The sequence below is a fragment of the Calonectris borealis genome, chromosome 2 (assembly GCF_964195595.1).
Source record: "Calonectris borealis chromosome 2, bCalBor7.hap1.2, whole genome shotgun sequence".
Taxonomy (NCBI): Eukaryota; Metazoa; Chordata; class Aves; order Procellariiformes; family Procellariidae; genus Calonectris; species Calonectris borealis.
This window is the reverse complement of record NC_134313.1, coordinates 99,574,524-99,597,184: the sequence shown is the minus strand read 5'-3', so window position 1 is coordinate 99,597,184 and position 22,661 is coordinate 99,574,524. Positions and strand designations below refer to the sequence as shown.

General features: G+C 40.8%; 3 protein-coding genes and 1 long non-coding RNA gene across 20 annotated transcripts in view; 2 read left to right on the top strand and 2 right to left on the bottom strand.

The window, feature by feature from the left end:
* The window catches only part of LOC142079116 (tRNA selenocysteine 1-associated protein 1-like), a 24,816-nt gene extending 12,618 nt beyond the window's left edge, over positions 1–12,198 (bottom strand). For 6 of the 15 annotated variants that reach the window (XM_075142722.1, XM_075142728.1, XM_075142720.1 and 3 more), the window contains exons 1-2: positions 12,107–12,198; positions 1,374–1,720 (exon numbers count right to left, since the gene is read on the bottom strand). The gene's annotated coding sequence lies outside the window, so the exon portion shown is untranslated. Of the gene's footprint in view, positions 1–215; positions 737–878; positions 1,059–1,373; positions 1,721–12,100 lie in introns of those variants that run through there. The other 9 variants (XM_075142723.1, XM_075142731.1, XM_075142727.1 and 6 more) reach the window with 6 other exon arrangements.
* On the top strand, positions 1,129–10,556 carry PAK1IP1 (PAK1 interacting protein 1). Of its 3 annotated transcripts, none has more exons than XM_075142717.1 (10): positions 1,129–1,248; positions 2,060–2,222; positions 3,228–3,348; positions 3,444–3,518; positions 4,169–4,221; positions 4,685–5,018; positions 5,808–5,907; positions 7,473–7,599; positions 8,235–8,424; positions 9,498–10,556. In XM_075142717.1, exons 1-9 carry the CDS (start codon positions 1,186–1,188, stop codon positions 8,393–8,395), a joined length of 1,197 nt encoding a protein of 398 aa, XP_074998818.1. In that variant the 5' UTR covers positions 1,129–1,185; the 3' UTR covers positions 8,396–8,424; positions 9,498–10,556. The 3 variants fall into 3 exon arrangements, with proteins under 3 accessions (XP_074998818.1, XP_074998819.1, XP_074998817.1); XM_075142718.1 differs by lacking the exon at positions 9,498–10,556 and having other exon boundaries at positions 4,685–4,830; positions 4,921–5,018; positions 8,235–9,014; XM_075142716.1 differs by lacking the exon at positions 9,498–10,556 and having other exon boundaries at positions 8,235–9,014.
* On the top strand, positions 12,130–18,323 carry LOC142079117 (transmembrane protein 14C-like). Its single transcript, XM_075142736.1, has 4 exons — positions 12,130–12,207; positions 14,589–14,690; positions 17,455–17,542; positions 17,734–18,323. The coding sequence occupies exons 1-4, from the start codon at positions 12,132–12,134 to the stop codon at positions 17,789–17,791; spliced, it is 324 nt and encodes a 107-aa protein (XP_074998837.1). The 5' UTR covers positions 12,130–12,131; the 3' UTR covers positions 17,792–18,323.
* LOC142079118 (uncharacterized) lies at positions 17,768–22,661 on the bottom strand. Its single transcript, XR_012672494.1, has 2 exons — positions 22,582–22,661; positions 17,768–20,291 (listed from the first exon to the last, which is right to left on the bottom strand). It is a non-coding gene; the product is annotated as an uncharacterized LOC142079118 (long non-coding RNA).

Genomic DNA, 22,661 nt, shown 5'->3' with positions numbered 1-22,661 from the left:
TTTACATTTGCCTTAGCTGTAGCTACAGTCACAGCTAGCTTATCGTTTAAGCTGCGGGGCAGCTTTAACCTCCAGAATTCTAACATCTCCTTAACTGGATTACACACGCATTTTACCAGCCCATTTATTCCACATTTTTATTATCATGTTTGTACTGGCAAAAAAGGTGGATGAAGCTATTTACGAATAAAGTCGCCTGTGCGAACACTGCTCACCCGAGCTCGGAAGACAAGCATTCATTCGGCTCACATGGGGAGCTGGGTCAGGGCGGCGGGTTGGGGGAATCTGCCAGAGCGCCTCAGGCCGGCGCGGTGACCCCAACCGAGCCGCCCAACGAGCCCAGGCCCCAGGCGCACCGTACCGTGACGCATTTTTATAAGCCACCGGGCACGACGGGAAGAGCCACGGCGCCCGGCAAGAAGTGCGCCCCGCCCGGCCGCGGCCCTCCGCAGCGGCCACACTGGCGCCGAGGCCGCGTTTCCCGTTTATTGTGCTACGCGATAAGGAAAAAAGAAAAAAAAAAAACACCAAAAAAACAAACTGACGAAATAAAAAAAGCCCGCGGGGCCCTGAAGGCGGCCGCGGCGCTCCTCCGGCACCGCCCGGGGCGGGGGGGAGCTGGTTCACCGGGCGTGGGGGCGCTTCGACCCAACGGCCGCCGGGCCTGGCCTGGCCTCCCCGCCCCTCACGCCCGCGGCCCAGCCGCCCGTGAAGCAGCGGCTCTGAGGCCCCATGGGAAGGGAGGAGGAGGAGGCGGCGGCGGCCGCCCCACCTTCCCCCCCCCGTTGCGCAGTAGATCAGTTCGCGCCCCCTTCCCCGCTGGCGGCCCCCGGCCTCGGTCACGGCGCTCCCCCCGCCGCCCCGATCCCGGCACTAACGTCTCTCATCCTCCGCGTCGCCATAAGCAGCAGCGCGAGCCCCGCTTCCGCCCCGCGAGGACCTCCCGCGCAGGCTGCCCCGCGCGGAGCCTGACCCGCGGAGCCCGCGCCTTCACCGCTCCCCGGCTCTTCTCCCTCTCCGGCCGCTGGCGGAGGCCCCGGGCTCTCCCGCGAGGGAACGCTGCCGGCCGCCAACCGCGGGCCCAGCCCGGCGCGGCGTGCTCCAGAGCGGTCGCAGGCAGCGCGGAGGACGAACCGCAGCCGAGGGCGGCAGGGCCCCGATCTGGCGCCGTGCGTGGCGGAGCGGATGGAGCTGGTAGCGGGTTGCTACGAGCAGGTCCTCTTCGGGTTCGCCGCGCAGCCCGCCGAGGTAACGGGGGGAGGGGGGCAGGGAGAGAACGCGCGCGCGCGACGGCCGTTAGCTGCGCCTTAACGGCCGGCCAGCTTCCCGCCCCCCGAGGGAAAAGTAGAGCGAGAGCGCACCCCGCTACTCACCGACTCGCCTCTCCGCGGCCGCGGGGCCGGGCGCCGGGTGGGCTTTTAAAGCGCCGCGTGGGCGGGGCAGCCTCCCGCAGCCGCAGGCTCGGCCCCTCACTGCTGGCGCGGGGTGTGGGAGCGGCCCACGGACACGCCGCTGCCCGGCCCAGGAGGCGCTAAGGGCTACCGGGAGCTACGGATCCTTCGAGCTCCGGGAAGCGGCCGGCCGCGTGGGTGCAGGGGGCTGTGGTGCGAGCTCGTTCCCCTCAGCCTTTCAGCGCAGAGCTGAGAATAAACAGCTGCGCAGGGGATGGATGCCACATTGTCTCAGGGGGCTGGTGCCAGGTGGAAGGCGTGTCTCCAGCCTGCAATGGTGGAAAAAGGGAGAATCTGCCTCCGTTGTCCATGGGATGTATCTCTCTGCAGATACTTTTTCACATACAGCTTCATCTAAGCCCAACACTGATTACAAGAGGCAGTTTGCACACTTAAATCGTTCGGACTAATCTCCTAACAGCAGATTAACTCACTAAGATCCCATTATACTCATAGCTAAGTATAATTACTGTGCATTTTACACATACACTTTTTCAGATTTTGCTTTTAAAAAAAAAAAAAGAAAAAGAAAACTTATAGGATAATGAAGTTGAAGCTCGCCATGGTAAGCTTCAGAAAGACCTGTTTATTTTGTATTTCATTTACAGTCCTGGACGGTTGTCCCTGATTTTACACATCATGCCCACTCTGCCTCATTGTCAGCGGTAGCAGTGAATAACAGATATGTGGTCACTGGGAGCAGAGATGAGACAATCCAAATCTATGACATGAAAAAGAAGATAGAACATGGGGCATTGCTGCAGCACAATGGTAAGGGAGCTTTTCTTTGCAAAAAGCATTAATGGTAGAAACTTATAGCTGAAAAACTGGCTTTTGCCAGAAGAAGAAAATTGAATTTTTTTTAACAAGTCTTTAATAGTGATGGTGTTGCCGCCGTGATGGTCTGATGATACAAGCAAGGTAAGCTTTTGAGCATAAAAATCCAAAATAATTTTGGGTATTAGCCCACAAATATAGCTGATGCTTCCAATTATTTTTAGTTTTAACTGTTTAAGAAGGTATGGCCCACATACCTTCTTGTGGCTCGTGAGCCATTTTTTTTCTACCAGGATAGTTTATCTAGACCATGTCTACTCCCAACAACCATCTTTCCCAGTGCTCTTGTCCTGTCACAGACATACATGAGCCACAGAAAAGGGAGAGTTTGTGTGTGAGAGCAGGCTGCTACTGTCAGAAGAGTTAACCTGGTATATTTCCCACTTTACGTGCCTCCTGAATTACAGCCATGAAATACATCAGTTAATGGCTGTCCAAATAAATGTGTTTGGGTCATTTGTAGCTCAATGCTGATTGTCCTTTTTCTCCTGATAACCAAGACATACGTGGAGCTAGACTGAATGTGGTACCTGCGTTCAACTCATGTATGATAAATCTGGTGCTTATGGGAAGCAGCATGTGCAACTGTGTGTCCAGAGCGGGGCTTTGACGTAGGAGAATTCCTTATCACTGGTAGAAGCTCTGTGTCACCTGAGCCACAGTGGTTGAGTACTGCTGTATCAGGGAACGGACCAGATGGAGTTCAGACATGTATGGCTGTAGGGGGTTGCTGATAGAGCACATCAGTGATTGAATATAACAAGAAAGTTTGGGGGTTTTGTGAAGAAATACTTAGGAAATAATTCAGATTTTCCCAAGGGTAGGGTAGTAGCTGGCATGTTTTGATGCTAGAAGCTTCTCCGTTAATTCATACATTTCTCTGTGTGGTAACTGTTCATTATGTACAACATTGTTAATAGCTCTGGTTTGTATTTCTAGGCACAATAACTTGTTTGGAGTTCTATGGTACTGCACATCTACTGAGTGGAGCTGAAGATGGACTAATTTGTATCTGGAACACAAAGAGATGGGAATGCCTGAAATCCATTAAGGCACATAAGTGAGTTTCTTAAATCTGCATATTGACGTACGTTTTCATGTTTATTTTCCTTGTAAATAATATATGTGCCTAATACGTTGTTTTGTTTTTATCAGGGGGCATGTGACATCTCTTTCTATTCATCCTTCTGGGAAATTAGCTTTGTCAGTAGGAACAGATAAAACATTAAGGTGAGTTGAAACTGAAGAAGGAATGCTGAGAATCATAATTCAGTAAGTTTTAGTAACTTCTTATAAACCACAATTCCATGTTGGGAATAGACTGTGTAACACTAATAAAACATATTTGGACATTAAATGGTTGAAAGATTTGTCTTTTTAAGTTCTAGGTACCAGCAATATTTTGAAGTCTTTTGAACATAGTCCTTGCTGTTCCTAGCTTCTTATTGTGCTCTGACTCTTTATAATCGCTTGTAGACGTATAAATACATTTACATTTTGAAACACAATTTATTTAAACTTCTGAAAGCTGTCAGGTTTTGTTTAGTGTGAGAAAAGTAATTTTTCACTTGGAGTGTGTACATGTTGCTGTATATATGTGTTTTAAGTACATAACATGCTATTTTAAGAGCACAAATGGGTATTGGACTCCTTTTGGGCTCTGCATTGCAAACGATGGTTTATAAAATAAATATCACAAATTCAACCTTATAGTGTGCAAGCGATATATGAAGTCATAATTTTCTCTTGCATTAAGAAGGCAGTAAAATGCATAGAGATGCTTAAAAGCTTCCTTTGGATGCCTGGTGTCAGCAGATAGGACTTCAGTTTCACTGTGCTGTTTTTAACCGGAGTGCACGTTATCTATTGTTGTCTTTCAGAACTTGGAATCTTGTAGAAGGACGGTCAGCCTTTATCAAAAACCTGAAGCAAAGTGAGTTTATCAGTCTAAATCCACTAAAAAAGTGGAATTAGATAGTTTTATTTTTTGCGTAAAGAAAAGTAGACTGAATTAATGAACAAGTCAGTTAATTGCAAGCAATTTTCACAATGTTTTTTTAAAACATGCAGGCAAGCATATGTAAGCTTATGTCCTTAATAGTAATCATTTACCAAAAGGAAAACATAGTGACACTAATGTAATTTTTTTTTTCCTTGAGATTTGATGTGTTTTGTTCTGTTTTTCTTTGTGCACTTCTGATAATCAGAAATAAACATTTAAGAGCATAGTTTTACTTGTTTATTCTAGGTTATTTGAGTTTTTCGTTAATTTTTCTCAAGTTTAGGTACAAAACAGTGTCTAGCAGCTTCTAAAGATTCTTACTTTTAGATTCTCATGCAATATAGAGTGCAAAAAACCTGTGTACATATGTATACAAATGTATCAATATGTGCAGATGCCCACATAATTAAATGGTCCCCTGATGGAGAGAGGTATGTGACCGTGATAACGAATAAAGTGGATATCTACAGACTTGACACAGCTTCAATCACTGGCACTATCACAACAGAGAAGAGAATTTCTTCACTTAGATTTATTACAGTAAGTACAAAAAAGAAAGGTGCTGGGAAATTAACTGGTTTGAAACACATGAAGTTAATTACACTTGCGTTTCTTTTTTCCCATTCCAAGGATTCTATCCTTGCCATAGCTGGAGATGATGAAATTATAAGGTTCTACAGCTGTGACTCTCAAAAATGCCTGTGTGAATTTAAAGCTCATGAAAACAGGTATTCTATATTTACTATTTAAATATTTATGGCAATGCTGAGTACCCAGTAAAGTTCAATGACTTGTAACGTTCAGCGTATTTTACTATTGGTTTTGTTTTAGTATAGAAAGTTAATTTATTTATGTGCTAAATTCCAAATTTGGGACAGACTTGTTTGCTTTTAGTATGAGCACAAGTACTGTGCTGTCCATGCAAGTTACAAAAACAATAGGGTATAGAATTAGAAATATTACAGTTCTAAATTTAGAACACACACACACACACAGAGGTACACACTTCTCTGTGTGTGGTCTTTGCATTTCTGAAATTGGGTACCAGTATTTTCCTGCAAGACTATCTACAGAATGCTTAACTAGCCTTTACAGAATCTGAGTCTTTAGAATGCTTAAATAAAACAAACCAGTTGTACTCAGTCCAGACAATAGGAGGGTAATCACATATTCTCTGTTGTTGTTGAATACCAAATATTTGTCCAAATACTGCTTTTAATTCATCAAAACACAAAAGCATTAGCTAAAATGTCACTGATGTGGTGAATAGTGTGTGCTTAAAAATATTAAAGTGTTCTGAATTGAATCCTAACAACCCTAGCAAAGGCAAGTGTTCCTACTGTAAATGACAGCACTCAAAACAGATTACCGTTGCAAGTTCCTGCCTGTCATTTGTGGGTTTTTTGTTCAAACTGATTTTTAGACTGTTGCCTATTCACCTTTAATTTCTGTAAGCCTACTGTTCTGAAGTGAACTGCCATGCTATAAAGTAACAAAGTATTACATTTTCTCCACAGAATAAAAGATATCTATAGTTTTGAAAGAGGAGGACAACATGTTATTGTTACTGCATCCAGTGACGGTTACATTAAAATGTGGAATCTGGATCTTAATAAGGTTGGTCTATTAAGCTGCTTGTTACATTTATGGAAAAACATCAGACAACCAAAATTGCAGGCAGTCTGTTACAAAGTCACTGAGGAAATTTTACTTGAAATCTGGATGTCTTGATCTTCCTCCATGTTATGTGCAGTAGAGATGTATATGTCTATGCTCATATTTTTATGCACTTGTGTATCCTTGTATCTTTGTAATTTTTTTAAACAAACTGTAAAATCTGATGATATTATGGAGATCTCATCTCCTCTTTATGTGAAGTCAAGCTTCCCTACAGACCTACCTGGTCAGACTTGTGACTATCTAATCAGTTGTATATGTTCTAAGGACTGCTGTGAATTTTTGTAATGTTGATGGCTGTTGCTGCTCTTTTAAAAACACAAACTCTCTGGTTTGGTTGGGGGGGGTGGTTGTTCATGTAGGGGGAAAAAGTCCTTTCGAAAAATTCAAACACATTAATATACTGGGTACTTTTATTTCCTGTATTTTCAAACAGTTCCGAGTAGCACAGTTCCATGAGGAATCATGTCTTATCTTTAAAATTTCCCATGTTTCTTGTTTGTTCTGAGGTTTGTCTTTTAAAATCAGAATTAGTTTTTTTAAATTTAATGCCTAGTAATAAAGGATCTACTCTATCCCACTATAAGTATCTTGAATAGTTCAAATAATTATCTCTCAACATTTATACACTTTATATATCTCATCTGAATTTGCCCGTTTTTAATTTCACCCCCTCTGATTATTTTTATACTTCTAAGTGGAGTAGTGAATATCCCTCTTCTCCCTTCACCTCAGATTTCTGTTCCTCTTGTACATAATTGATACAGTGAGCAGGGAACTCTTTATCTTTCTCTGTAACATTGTCTTTATTTTGACCAAATGTGTGATTTTGTTTCCTGTGCAGACAAAATTTTGTAAAACTGTGTATAACTGTGTGGGCTGCTCTGTCCAGCTCTGCGAGGTAGAATATCCTAATACAAGTAGTTTCTGATGGATTGATGCTGTTATGCTGCACATGTGTTTGTGACACTTTATCCCCTGATATCTGTAATGGGATATGTGCTCAAGTATTCCCAGAGCTGACTGATACAATTGCAGTTAAGCATTTTGAAACACACTCTGAAGAGATTACTTCTAATCAGCAGCCTTTGCGAGGGAGAAAAGGAATCTGATGCACTAACTTAATTCAAATTATTTTAGCTGCACTATTACCCTGGAGAAACTTCTGAAAGCATTAATTTTTTTTTGTGGGTCTATGATTCATCTAGTTATTCCTCGCATTAAACTTACACCCATGTGCCTGAAACCCACTGATCTTGCTTATCAAGATACATTCTTAAAGCCATTGGGATTTTTTGTAAAACCACTACTGAGGAATGGTATCAGGAACAGGACTGTAACAATGTGACCATTAACTGGTATACAGCCTCTAGTTCTAAACATTGTTAGGCACCAGAAATTAAGTGGAAGGTGGGCAGTAAGATACTTTCTCACTTCAAATACTTCAGTAAATTTAAACAGATATAACATAATGTTTAATTAATCTTTTTCTATATTATCTTCAGATTAAAGATGTGCCGTCTTTACTGTGTGAAGTCAATAGCAAAGCTAGGCTGACATGTCTTGCAGTATGGCTTGACCGAGCTTCAGAAACGAAAGAAAATTCCGATAAAGCTGCAACATCATCTCAAGGTAATAGAACTGTGTGTATTTTTGGTTGTTAATTTGACTGTGAAATAGAATATAGTAAGTGGGAGGTTTTTACTATATGCATTGGAAAAAGTTTTGGTATCTTGAAGAATTGGGGATATGATGCTGGCAAGGGATATAGATATCCTTATGAATCTGATAGTGTCTCAAGCATGCATGTATGTTGGAGGACATAAGCCTCTTTTCACTTCTATTTTGTGAAAGTTTTGTTTCTCTTTACTGAAATAACGTACTGAGGAAGCCGCTGTGAAGCTTTTTGAGACAGATAAGAAAAGAATAAACAATTTGATAGAACTGCATATCTTATTTTCCTATGTCGTGGTTTAACCTATAAACAGCAATTAGGTCTGAGGCCAATGTAGTTGGGCAAACTTAGGAAATCTGGCTTTTTTTTTTTTTTTGGCTGTTGTTTTCCTGTATTGTAATGTATTTACATACTTGATCTTTAGATATTTTCGTATCACAGGCAAAACTAGCATAAATGGCACATTCCACTGTAAATAAAAAATCATGTATAACCCCTTTTTAAAAATGAGATACAAATAAGTCTCTGTGCCATTTTAGACTTCAAAGACTGTACATAAATATCAGTGTGAATTTTGTCTTGCTTTTTTCAGCAAATGAAGATGAAAAATCATCAATAGTCAGGAAAAAAAAAGTTTATTGGATGGATGAAAGTGATAAAACAGCAAAACAAAAGAGAAAAATAACTCCAGAGAAGCAAAAATTGAAAGCTCCACTGCAAAAGAAAAAAAAGAAACTGAATAGCTCAGCATGAAGGCAGCTACTTTTTCTCCTGAATAAAAAGTAAATAATGGTGTTGCTATAGTTTTTATAAGGATGTAAACCTCTGACAGGACATATACCTCTGAACTGATCTGTTGTTTAAAAGTAATGAATGTTTTTACCCTAATAAATTGACTGATCATTCTGGGAAGTAGCAAAAGAGGTGGCAACTTTTTCTAAGTGAATGAGGCAAAAATAAATTCATAACACATAATGTTTCTATTTTTCTATTAACAATAGCATACACTTTTTAACTGGCTCTGAAAAAGTGATAAAAATAGCTGCATCTCTCTCAGTTACATTTTTGTCTCACCTAAATGCATATTAAAAATACATATACTTTTTCATTTTAGTGTTGGAAAAGTTACTGTTCATTTGACTCAAAATATGATCTGCCTTTGTCATGCATTATTTTTCCTACTGTAAGAAGGAACATATTAAAATTACTTAAAATATGATGATCACATTCCGTTCATACATTCACAGAAAATTGTACTTTCTAGTTGTTAACATGAACTTATACATAGAATTTATAAGCAAAATGTTTGGGTTTTTTTACCATGTCCATACTTTATGCATTTCATTTTTTTTAAAGTGTTTGCACCCATGGTTCACATGATTGAAATCTTTTGTCCAGAATATGATACATATTTTTAGGTGGAAGAGTTTATATCAATAAGGTTTTACCTTCTCTTCACCCTTCCCATAGTATTTTTTCAAGTCCTTGATCTGAGCTGTATTGTTAAAAAAAAAATTATCTAACATTTGAAATGTTTGTAATGCTGATAAAACGTCACCCATCTGTTTTGCACTTAAACAAAAAGTGAATTCCTGACCTTCTCAGCCAGTGGGAAAAGGATTTTATCCTAAGTCTTATTACAATTATACAATGGGAAAAACAAAGTTGAACTGGAGAGAACAAGGTCAAATAGCTGTACTAAATGTTCTCTTTATTTCTTTTAAAGTAAGGCATTTTAATGTTGTTTTCTGCACTACTGGAGTACTCATTATTTCTTCTGTTTTCAAAGAGGAATTGGAATTATGCTTTGTTCTGATTCACTTTAGTAATAATCTGTTCCTCCTTATTTGTGTAGCAAGAGAAAAGGTAGGGAAAATCAGAAAAAAGATTGAGCAAAATCTGGAGACAGGAATGCAGTCTGTCTTAAGGATGTAAAATAGGATATAACTCCAGCTCATCTCTGTGTATGCCCTGACTCTGAGCATCGTCGTTGATGTTATGAGATTGTTCATATGGCAATGGCAATATTCTCTTGGAGGTGGGTGTCTGTATTTATCTTCTGTAACCGTTTCCTTTATTTAGATAAATGATCACAACCTCTTGTCTGAATATTCAGTATAGTTGATTTGTATGAGCTCAGTTTAATTCAATGTTAAAAGGATTTCCATTGTACTTTAGTTTGAACTTACACAGCTTTTAACTTTAATAATACCCTGAATGTGTGTGTACACAAACACAGGCAAATAATATAGGACTTAAAACGGTTTGTAGATTTGGCAGGAAAAGTACCAAATCAGATTTTTAATTGATAACAAGGCTCCTGTAGTAAATATAGGACTTACAAAGTGTAAGCTTAAATAAGAAAATTGTGTAAAGTGTTTTCACTTGTAAAATGTTATGTCTATTTTGTAGTGCTTATCTTATGTCTGTTCTTGACAAAATGGCTGCCACTACTAAACAGTTTTTATTGTTTGAATTTTTAAATACATGAGCTCATGCCAAGCTCTCATGAGCACAGGAAAAATCCAGTCTGCACATAATCTGAAGAATTAAAAAGCAAAAATTCCACAGAATTTTGGTTCTAAGGTTTAGACTTACAAGTAAATATTGGACATTTGCAAAAATCCAACCCCCCTGTGTAGTAACAAAGAATTATGCATCTCATGAGACTCCAGATAATTTGTGAACTGAAGACAGAGGAGACAAGTCCTAATAGCTTTTAAGGTGAAATACAGAAACAGTCCTGAGAGGAGGACTCATATTTTCTGCACCTTGAGTGAATGCTCAGCTACTAACCAGTACTTGGCAAATTTTTTGTTGTTGTTTTCTTGTGCACATCTTCCTTTTCAGAACATTTTCCATTCAAGTTTTCAGGGAACTGCTTAGAATGATAGAGGGGAGGCAGCAGTGCAGAGAGAGAGGAGATGTCAGCGGTGAGAAAGCTGTTGCTCTGTCAGACTCCGGTAGGGTAGATGGAGCCATGGCTGCAAGAAACAACAGCCCAGCAAGCAGCATCTCAGCTGAGCCCCAGGTGAGTTCAGCAGCTCCAGCAGCTGTGGATTTCTTCCAGTTTTCCTGCTTCCCTCTTGGGGGACGCCAGTGCTGGATTACAAAGCAGAGCCCAGTGAAACTTGAACCTCATAGCCATTACACAGCTCGAACAGGAAAGGGAACCCCATCCAGTATAGCTTAGATCTGTGTTGGTTGGGGCACTTCTCAGGGAGATAGGGGATCTCTATTTAACCCACTTAGGCCAACAAGGGAATTAAACTGCTCTCCACTTTCTGACCGTTAGGCTAATTCATAAAGATGGGAAAATCTGAAATGCAGCTAGAAAGCTGCATTTTGCAGAAAGCACAGGCCTCTGATGTTGTGTGCCTTCTGTTATGAAGAGGAACTGAAGCCCCTCAGCTCAGGGACCTGGCTGGAGGAGTGCTTTCTTTCTGTATGGTTAAATGTCCATGGGAAGTAAATGCATAGGCAGCTGGAATAAATCACACAGCGCCATTTACCTGAAGAAAGGCAGTTTCAGCACTTGAAAAAAGAAAGAGTTTATCTTTGTAGGCAGTTACAAATATCTCCCTACATTTTTTCCAGATTAAAAAAAAAGCAAAACACTTTCTTTACAAGATGTTTTCCATCTCCCACTGTTGCATAACTTCTACAGCAGAAGACTCCTTTTTCTGTTGAACTAGCTGTGCTTGTGATTTGAAGATTATAGAAATTCTCTGGATCTTCCATAAAAGGGCTGTACTGAAATTACTGATCACAGCTAGAAGCTGCCTGTAGGCTGCCCAGAGTTGTAGCTCATGCCACACCAAAAACCAACCCCAAATTCTCAGCTGTACCCCCACTTCTGGTACAGGACTAGGATGGATTAGGTGCGCACGGATGCAGTTATGAGGGAGCTTTGCCCCTCACTGAACAAGCACACAAACCCTCGTCTGCACTGAAGTCTCTCCTCATCTGTAGGCATCCGGGCTTGTTCCCGGGCACCCTCGATACCCCCCGCCGGGGCCGGGGGAGTTACCTGCAGCTCTGCAGGTAGATGGAAGGCAGTAACGCTTTCTTCTCAGCAGCCCCGGGCTGCGGGACACACCCTACCCTGTCTGTTGTTTTTTTTTGTTTGAGGTTCCCCCCGCCCTCCCTTCTCCTCAGAACAGCCGGAAAAGGGAAGCTTTGGGCGGTACGTTGCTCCCTCGCCTCCCCTTCCGCAGCCTGCTCCGCCCCGGGCTGCTGTGGAGCGGGGCCGCCGGGCAGGTGAGCGCCGCCCGCGTACGCTCCGCGGCGGGGCTGACCCCCAAGTCCGCCCCGCTACCCCCAGGGCTGCATTCCCAACAAATCGGTTTTCAGCTCTTGGACTCGGTTTAGGGCTTAGGCTTTAGGCAGGCCTTGCTCGTGGAAAAGCCCTCCGCAGCAAAATGCTATTTTTGCCCTAAAAAATTAAGAGATACCGACCCTCACCCCAATTTCTCTTCCAGTTTTCAGCATGGCAGTGGACTGGCTCGGCTTTGGCTACGCCGCCCTGGTGGCATCAGGAGGGCTCGTTGGCTATGCAAAAGCAGGTACGGTGCGGGAAGGCGCTTGTATTCAGTCCCCCAATAACTTTGTGTGAGCTGGGCGGCTTTTCACGAAAGCCTCCTATCTCGAAGTTCACGCAGATGTAAAGTTTATCAGTTTATGCCATGTGCTGATAACTTGTTGCTGTTGGGGTGTGGTGCTTTTTGGGTTGAGCTGGTGCTTTGGGCTGATAAACCCACAATCTGCTTTCTGGTGGATGCTGGTATCCTGCCTCTGCTTTATGCTCTTTGGGTGAACTGACATAAATTTGCTTCAAAAAGGCTTTTTCCCTGATATTTTAAATATAAGCATTCTATAAATGTTCTGTATCTTCAAATGACGTAAATTACCTTTTTTTTTTCCCTAGAGATTTATTCTCATTTTAATGTTTGATGGTAACAGTATACTGCAAGCTGCAGAGAGTTTTCAGAAGGATCCTTTCTCCAAGTAGAGCTGAAAAATGCAAATCAGTCCTTAAGCTTGTTCCTTTTCTGGGCTCTGCATCATAAGCTTACGCTCTGACCTACTGCTTTCATTTCCTGACCTTTTTCTGAGTTTGCCCTCTTCCCATCCCTGCTGCAATACTGTCTCTTTCAGCTTCGAAAATCCCTAAGCCATCTTAGTGTTTGTGATATGAAGGTACTTTGCTGAAGTCAGTAAGAATCTTACCAGTGCATTTGAGTACATAGATGCTAATGCCTATTCCAATCTGCTTTCTATTGGCTTGATTTATCCTTTGGGCTGTGAGTGGAGTTTAGGGCAGGAGGGACAATACTGAGAACTTGAGTAACTAATTGCATCTGTATTTCTCTGAGGCCATTATGGAACAGTAGGTGTCTGTCTTATTCTCTGGTCCCAGATGGGAGGACATGGTCTTGCTGAGGCAAGGGAATCTAGGTCACAGGATTTTTGAGGGGGGGAACAGGAACTTGTATGGTGACTTGTAGGGAGGAAGAAAAAAAAAAAAGCTATTGTATCCCTACTAATAACTTGGAGAAACCAAAAGAAAATGGAACCTTCATCCATAGAGCTAAGATGGTGATCTGTTCTTTTACAACCAGCTCTATTTACCCACACAGGCAGTAATCAGCAGTAGGTGCCTTGGGAAGCATATGAGAATAGGACAAGCAAAGAGTGATTGATTGATTGATTTTCTATCTTCATTTAGTAAGTTCTTTGGGTCCCAGTGTTTTGAGAGTCAGGAACTTCCTGAACCAGAGGCGGTGTGGTTTTCCTAGTAAGTGTATGTGTCATAGCTGCTTAAACAATGCCTTGAGGTAAAATTCAAGGATATGATGGCCATTTGTGGACTCTCAGGCTTGTGCAAAAAATTGTAGCTACCACATGTTGGTTGCTAAACTGTATTCTGTCCAGAGCAGCCACTTACTAGAGTGTGCATCTTTTCCTTGCACATGCACAGGAATATCTGGTGCTTTCTATCATCTTTCTCTCTTGCTTTTTATACCAAAAGCAGGATCTGAAGCAATGTTACAGCTGCCTTGTCGATGACTGAAAAATTATTACATTCTGGTAGCAATATGCAATCCTCCTGTAACATTGAGAGATCTTTATCAGTTTAGCTTTGCAATCTCGAGTCCTTTAAAGGTGACCTGAAAAATGGAATATATAAAGAACCACCCTCAGTAACTTTAAGTCCTGAATTCTCCATTAACCTTACTGAGGGCATTCACCACTCACAGTGGGCGTGCCACTTCATTACTTGATGTAATCTATAAATCACCAATTTGGATGTGGTATCCTTTATCTTCTGGTAGCCTGGGATTATCATTTATACTAAGAACTTGATCCAAAATTTAGGCGAGTCCAGGGAACCTTTCTCCAAAGTCAGCAGTTAACCTTTGGATCAGATCTTAGATGTACTTAAGAGATATGACCTCTTATTCAAATCCACCCTCTTCTTTGGCAACTTTTTTCTTTGTTTGTCTGAATGCCCTCCTGCTTGGTTCAGTCCATGTGCCCTTTTTCTGATCTTAAACCCTTACTATTTAATCCATCCACTTTACTGCCTGTCAAGAAATTCTGATATTACTGTGTTGAAACAACACGTTTCAGTTTGCACAAAGAAAACACCAATTCTTTTGCTTTTCTCGCTATTTTTTCCATCATAAATATATTAATAGCTTTGCTGTTAAAGAATTAAATACTAATGCTATTTATGTCTTATGCAAGAGTATTTGAACATGTTTCTTGGTGCAGATGAGCATGGTCTTAATATCTTAAAAGAAAAAAAAACCTCTCTAATCTGCTTTATAACAATGAATGCCCATCTTTTTTTTGTTATTGTTGGTGTTTTACAAAACAGAGAAGCTAATGAGCAAGTTTATTTCTGAGCTTCTAATGAATGCATTATCTTTTACTTATTCAGGTAGTGTCCCATCGCTAGCTGCTGGCCTTTTCTTTGGGAGTTTGGCTGGACTGGGTGCCTATCAGCTCTCACAGAATCCAAATAATGTTTGGATTTCTCTGAGTAAGTAATTTAAAATTTTAATTAGAAGGGATTATATTTACCCTAAAATAGCTGGATACTTTAAATTAGTACCTAAAAGTCTTTGCAGAAGAATTAAACTGATGGTGTTATAAATCTAGTTTCAATCCAATCTTTAAACTTGTGTTTTAGTGAAATATCTCCATTAGTGGCCAAACTCCACTGCTTTCCTTGGAATATGAACTGTTAGTATTACTTAATTTTTTTTTTAAGAATGTATGCATATTAAAAACTGCTTCTCTTGGTGTGTCTTGCTCAGTGATTTCTCACTACATTCCTGCATGCCTTTTGCAAGAAGTAGAAAGTGCTTTGGGTGATAGCTCAAACTTACATTTTTGTTCCTTTTCTACAACAGGAGAGGAAAATATCTGTTATTTATCATTAGAGTTTGTCTTCTGAACATCAAAAAACCTACAGGTTGTGAAGGAAAATGTGTGCTAGGATAAAGTGAAACTTATGTGGTTTAAAAAAAATAATCAAACCAAATACTATTATTTCACATCCTTCAGGGGAAAAAAAAAATCGAATAAGCATTTTTTGTTTAAAAACTTGTATGCAGTATGGTGTGAATCTCCAAAATGCAGTTTTTGTCTTTCTGCCATTTACCATATAGAGCTCAGGGTTGTGATCAAGTTAGCATGGTTATCACCTGTCACTTTGACCTGTGAATGCCTAAAGCTTATGCCAGTTGCAAAATAACATGACTTGAACTTTTCGCATTCACTAATAAGTTAGGGTACCTTGCAATTGAAGTGGGCTCAGAAAATATATGTAGATAATTCCTGCAGCTCAGCTGATGCCTGACACTTGTTAGGTTGCTGTATTTCAGATACTTGTGAGCATGTGTTTTGTGTAATCCTTTGGCCAGTATCTGTGTTAGTAGTATCCTCTCCTCTCCTGATCTGTGGAAGACATCAGTGCATGACAGTCCTCTAGCAGTAGCTATGTTTCAGTCTTCAGGCTTGGCTGAATTGGTGGCTGCCACCATGCACCTGTCTCGTACTGGTGTGTTCAAAGGATCATAGTGCAAGGGAAGTGCTAGTAAATAGATGTCTGACCTCTGTATGTCCTCTTTTTGGCTGGATCCTACTTTTAGCATCCTGCAGGATGCTGGAGCATTTCAGGAAGCATGATTCCCCTGCAGACTGCCCATACCCCTAGCAGGTTGTTTTGTTATTGCTGAAAATGGCAGAGACTCTGATACGTCAAATATGTGGATTTACAAAGGTGTTGCATGCCTGGGGAGATGTAACAGAGAAGCAAGCTTCAGTAATGCAGTGTCGTCTTCCTTCTTCTCAGAACTGGAGCTTCCCTTCTCCCTGACTTTGAGAAGATGACTGCGGAGAGTCGCTGCTTAGTCAGTGCTTAAAGAGCTGCCACTGACTATAGCATTTGCTCACCGAAGCGATGACATAGCATCTAGCTCTTTGGTATGTGAAAGTCAGAAGTGAAAGGGGAAGGCCCAGCATTTCTGTCCACTTCAGCATTGTCTACAGTGCAATCCACTTTCACATCGACTGGATAGGTCAAAAGGTGTGAATGGTCAAGCCTAAATAACTGGAATAAACTGCAAGTACAGCAAGCTTAACAGGAGTGAGACAAAGCATTTTCCCAAATGTGAGAGACAGGTACATTTCTATAATTCAGTAGCATGTGGAGTCTTTTCCTCCTCCTTTTCACGCTTTAAAGTTTTTGGAGAAGGTGTGTTCTACTGCTCTCTTAGATGAAATTACTTTTAGTGAGGTGTGCATGTTTTGAAGACTGGCTGCTGATTAGAGCTTGAGGTATTTGAATGCTGAAGTACTTTAGTTCTTTCTTGTGTATTAGACTGTGGTCCCAGTCTTTGACATGTATACTTACATGAGACTGTTAGAAGTCAAGGATAATATTTAGGGTGGTGTTGGGGAGGAAGGATGCCATGGCTAGGATTGAAGATGAGCTGGGTCCTGCAGGACCAGCCATCGCATAGAAGCAATAGTAGAAAATAAGAGTGGTTGGAACAACATGTTAATGTGTAGCTGTTACCACTGGGTAACAGATGCATGCTAAGGCTAAGGATTTAATCAGTGTGTTTTCGGTATAGTTTTGTTGGTATTCCGTCTTTCTTTGAGATACGGTGTTCCAGGGATTGCCCTTTCTGTTTTACTGGCTCAGTGAAACTACCTGGCTTTTGTCTCTATGTCAAGTGGTCAGGGTGGATAGCTTTAACTCTCTGATTTTACTACAATGTGGTCCAGGGCTGAAATGGGTTGGTAATGCTTACCACTTACATAGCACATTTCCCTTTCGAAGTCTTTTGCAAATGTAAATTAATTAATTCTCAGAACATTACTACAAGTTAGACAAGAAAATGCTATCTCCCTTTTAAGAGAAGTGGGGGAATTACGTGCAACAGTTTAGTGATTTGCCTGTGCACAGGGAAGGAGTCAGTTCCAGAGCAGTGTAGCATAGGTTATTTCCAGTCTCCAAAGCATCACATTTTGACGAAGAAATTTGAGGAGTGTGCAGAAGCGTAGTAAAAGTGCACTGTCTGCTAGAACTTGATTTAGAATATTTACTCTTCAGATACTGACACATTCCAAAGTTTACACAGTTTATTGACTGTCTTAGTCCATCACATGAAATAACCCTGTTTCACTTTTTACTTGATGCTACTACTTCTCTCTGCTCTGTTAGTTTTGAATTGTAGCAGCTCTCTTACACACATGCATCTCTGCTGACTGAACTGTATAATCTCTCATTTAAGTTACATCTGGAACACTGACTGCCATCATGGGAACAAGATTTTACAACTCTGGAAAATTCATGCCTGCAGGGCTAATTGCTGGTGTCAGGTACAACACAATATACTTTTTTTTTAAACGTTCTATGTGTGATTTCTTATTTGCTTAATTAAACTGAGATGGAGTGAATCATATTTTGTGTATCTTTTTTTGTTTCTATGCACCAGTTACATGGGAAGTATTTGAAAATTAATTGACAAATTATTATTATTGTTTAATTCTGTGTTTTTCCCCATATACAGTTTGCTAATGGTTGGAAGATTAGCACTGAAGATGGTGGAAAAGCCCCACGATAAGTAACTGTTCGTTTTACAGTTTAATATCTGGATAAGGAAACCTGATAATGAAGTTGCATGAATGCAGAAGCAAGAAGATGGAGCAATTTCCTATATCAAGACAAATTTTTTCCTTTTTTTTATTTAAAGGAGAGTAGAATGAGGGGACAGATAGTTTACATGCAAAGTGCCATTTGTTTCAATGATCTGGTAGAACTATTGTGTAATGAGAAATTGGTCCTGGGTTTGATTTTTCCAGACACATTTCAGTGTATTTTAACACTTCCAGTTTTTATATTCCAAAATATATTGCTGACATGTATGAAGCAGAGAGGACCTGTAATTAAGAAAGTATCCGCAAAGAGGCACCAAGAGTAATTGGCTAAATACAACAGTGTATCTCATACCTTTCATACTGAGTATTACAGTATGCTTTACCTGTTGCATTCTGAATTGATACACCATGTCTGTATAACACCAAACAGATCTTACCTTTTTATTGTGAAATGATGCTAAAATGTTGCTTTTCTACAAGTAAAATCTGTTACAAACCTTTATTTGGCATGTCTTTGTATCCTTTCTCTGTGTATGGGCATAGGGAGTATTTTTTTTGTAGTGTGGAAGAGGCATCAGTGGCATCTGGTGCCTTTGTTGACATGCCAATCTTGATTGCTTCTCCTGCACTCAGTCTCCCAGCTCTATTAGTGCAGGCACAGCTAACGTGGGCTTAGCACCGTGATGGAAGAGAGAAGCAAGAAATGTGTGAAAGAAAATCCTTTATCAACTTACTTTTTAGTGATATATGATTATTGATAAGGATTCTTACAGTGATTATTGATAGGATTCTTACAGTGTGTTAAAGTGATATTTTATGTAGTGACTATTTAAGATTTTACTTTGGGACCTCTATACCATTGATTATACCAAAACTTTGTCAACTGCGTAACATAAATTATGGCAAAGCAAGTTTAAATTAACTTACATCTTATGCACTTCCCGTTTTGTAGCGCTTAAAGGAATTTGTAACAATTCTCTAAAACTGCATAAAGCCAATACTGAACTACATAATTACTCCATTTCATTTGCCACTACAGTGCTTGTATTTCTGAAAATGGCATTTAACAGTATTGAGCCAGAGTGACATTTCCATTGTCGTGAATCAGTGGAAACCCATATGGTAGTAGATTGAAAGTTGTCGTAGTAGAAAGTAGTAATTACAAGCAGATCTATAGATGTTGGGCCAATTGTGCTGTGTGTTATTAATTCTCTTAGCAGAAGTTATAATATTAATTCCAGGTTTTTGAACATATTTCGTATTGTAACCTCTCTCGTTTCCAGGCACTTAATCTGTAAATAACCTGATCTGTACAAGATGGATCTGCAGGGAGCAACTCTAAAAACATGTAAAAGCATGTAGTCTTGGTTAAATCATAGTCTCTTTTGACTATGCTGTAAGCAAAATCCAACAGAAGTTTTGTAATTACCTTTATATATTTTAAATTGCCCTATGTAACTGAATAGAAAATTCCATCCCTGCTATAGAATTTTCTAGAGCTATTCAAGAATTAAAGACATTAATATCCTTTCTCCAGACTGCCTGTGCTTTTAGGCTGACTGTTAGATAAACCTACAAGTTTTCTTTCCTATTTTTATTGTGTAGGTTTTGGTGGTTTTTTTCCACTGAGAGTGGTCTCTATGTAAATTGAGATGATTATTTTTGCATTGAATTCACTGTGACCATGCCATGGCTTCAGTGAAACTTCATGCTGTGAGTCAGCTTGTGTATGGATGTAATGTTTGGAAAGAGCGATTTAGTTATTTTTAGAAAATGAACTGTTAAAATAATTCTTAAATTAAGGCTACTTTGTTCAAAGCACACTCTGAAAAGAAAAATGTTAGTTTAGTATTACTTATAGTATCAGCTGTCAGCACGAGCTGAAATGAGTACTGATTTTTTTAATGAGGCACAGGAACAGGAAACTAGTTTTAAAATACGCAGACTGGGTCACCAGGATTCAACAATTTGGAGCTTAATCATGCCTCCAGAACTCAAATACATTATAGTAATGACAAGAAGAGAGTTTGGGTTATCAAATCCTCATTTCCCAGAGTGAAGACCCAGGCCTTCTATTCCACAAGTTGCTGTCACATCTACAGTGCCTGGTGGAAGCTGGGTGGCAATAGGAAACGTCAAGTATTTCACCCCTCTCTTGAGGGGCTCACTCGAGACTTGAGGAGGGAGTGTCCTATTCACTTTGGTAGATAAATGATCTCTTGAAAGTAGAAACTGGCCCTGGACTTTGTAAGGGGGATGTATAAGCGTACCTGTCTTTGTAATAGCAGTTGGTTACCATTAGTCCTGAAAGCGAGAGATGTTGGGCTCCCTTCAGCTCCTGCTATGGATGGGTTCAAGCTCTCTTCCCAGGAGAGGGCTCTGTGCCTCAGGCCGTGGGATATCCCACGGGGGGAGTATTGCCTGGGGAAGTCACACCGCAGCAGGGAAGAGAGCGCAAAGTTCCTGGGACCTGTGGGAACAGGAGCAACTGTTTTTTTAGTAGTCTTCTAAAGCTAACTAGTAACTGGCAAAAATACAGAAACATCCTGAAGCTGAGAAATGGAACCCAGGTTCCTCTCTGCCCAGGTGGGAAACCCATGGGACAACCTAAATTTCACCTATTCTATATGTTTACTTCTGGCTAACCCTAGGTTCTTTCCCATTCAGGATCTTACGTGTGGTGTCCCAATTGCTCACACCGGGGCAGCACCAGGCATGTACAGGATGGGAATGTTACAAACCACCCAGCTAGCAGAGATGTGAGCAAAGGTTTGGAGGGGGTGTCACAATCTGGTACACTTGCGTGCCTTGGTTGTGCCTGAATCTTTACAGATACAGCACAGAGACCTCTAATACAGCAATAATGTACTGAGGTTCAATTGCAGCGTTGAGTTGAGGGGAGGAAAAGCAGTCGTTTTACTCACCTATCGATAGATGTCACGCTCTAAGCTGCTCTTTCAATTAATGTGACATTCACAGGTAGCAAAATTTCTTTAATTTAGTACAAATCTGTAGTATAGTGTAAGAATATAAGTAACGTTACACTAGTAGTACAGACAACTGTCTTTTACAGACTAGCAAAGGAGAAGAATGAGAGGAGGATGGAAAATGTTTCATGGAAAATGGTTTAGAAGGGAGGTAGTCATGGGCTGTCCTCCTTTATCCTTGTTCTAAGAATATAGTACATGACTGCTTTTAATGCAAAGCGTATCCCCTCACTCTCGTTCTGCTGCAGGCTTCGAAAGTGCAATTTGCCATGTCCCAGTTCTGTCAGTCATTATGCTGGGAGCTGTTGGCGCTCTGTCATCCCCGGCTGAGGGTCAGTCCGTGCTGAAACTAATATGGCCTGAAGTATTATGCAATTATCCTTTTGTGGTGTTAAAATTGCTGGCTTCTTGGCATTATAGTCATGCTTTCTGACTGCACAATTTAATCACCTGGAAAAATGGGAGGGGGAAAAAAAGGTCAGGAGAACCTCCAGGCAGTTTTGACAGAAGGAGGAAAGTCTTTGTTCCTCCAGAATCCCTACAAGTAAAAATGGCAAAATGTTGCATCAATGATGGCACAGAGACAGCTGCACACATCTCCTCTCCTGCTTCCTTGAAATGACATGCTGGAGCAGATCAAAATGCTTATGGTTTAGTGCCATATCGCCAGCTCAGTCCAGTGCACAAGTGACTTTGGGTGTTCCTTTCAGTTTTCTTGTGCCTCTCTTCTGAACCCGTGAAATGGAGAGAATGTTTTCTGCATCCCTTCCCTATCTGTCTTCTACATTGCTGTCTTAAACAATGCGTGGCATAACATCTTCTCCGTGCCAGAAGCAAGAATTGGTAGGTCTGATACTGTTTTATTGCTGGCAGCTAATACAGTCTGTCCTTGTTTTAATCTGATGCTCTTTTAAAAAAGAAATATCTAATGAGAAAAATTATGGTAGGAGAAATGTCTATTCCCCTCCTATCATTTCATGAAATGTTAGCATTTGCACAGTATTTTGAGATCCTCTCCTGCAAGTATTATAACTAAGTTGAATTGAGTTTTAGTACTAAAACTTAGAATCACAGAATATCCCGAGTTGGATGGGACCCACGAGGATCATTGACTCCTCACAGGGCAATCTAAAAGTGAAATCACGTATCTAAAAGCATTGTACAAATGCTTATTAAATACTGACAGGCTTGGGGCCATGACTGCTTCCCTGGGAGCTTCTTCCAGTGCTTGACCACCCCCTCAGTGAAGAACACTCACTCTCTCTTTCTTTTCCTTTTTCCTTTTTCCTTTTTCCTTTTTCCTTTTTCCTTTTTTTTCCTTTTTCCTTTTTCCTTTTTCCTTTTTCCTTTTTCCTTTTTCCTTTTTCCTTTTTCCTTTTTCCTTTTTCCTTTTTCCTTTTTCCTTTTTCCTTTTTCCTTTTTCCTTTTTCCTTTTTCCTTTTTCCTTTTTCCTTTTTCCTTTTTCCTTTTTCCTTTTTCCTTTTTCCTTTTTCCTTTCCTCCCCCTTTTCCTCCCTTCTCTTTTTTCCTTTTTCCCCTCTTTTTTCCCCTCTTCTTTTTTTGTCTTTTTTTTTTCCTTGTTTGTTTGTTAGCTGCTGCCTGTGCCGCAAATGCGGAGGGCTTGGAGAGGCTCTGCAGCGTGCGGAGCCGAGAGAGGGCGGCAGTGCTGCTCCGATGCGGCTGCCGCTCCGCCTGGCAAGCTGGCAGCCGGGAGAGAGAGACACCCCGCCCCGAGAGATGGAGGCAAGGATAAATAACAATAAACAATGCTTACCTACTTCTAATTTGGGGTTTACCCACTTGTAGTTATCTGACGAATATGAGCGTCCTCTTCTTTACTACCTTTGCACTGGC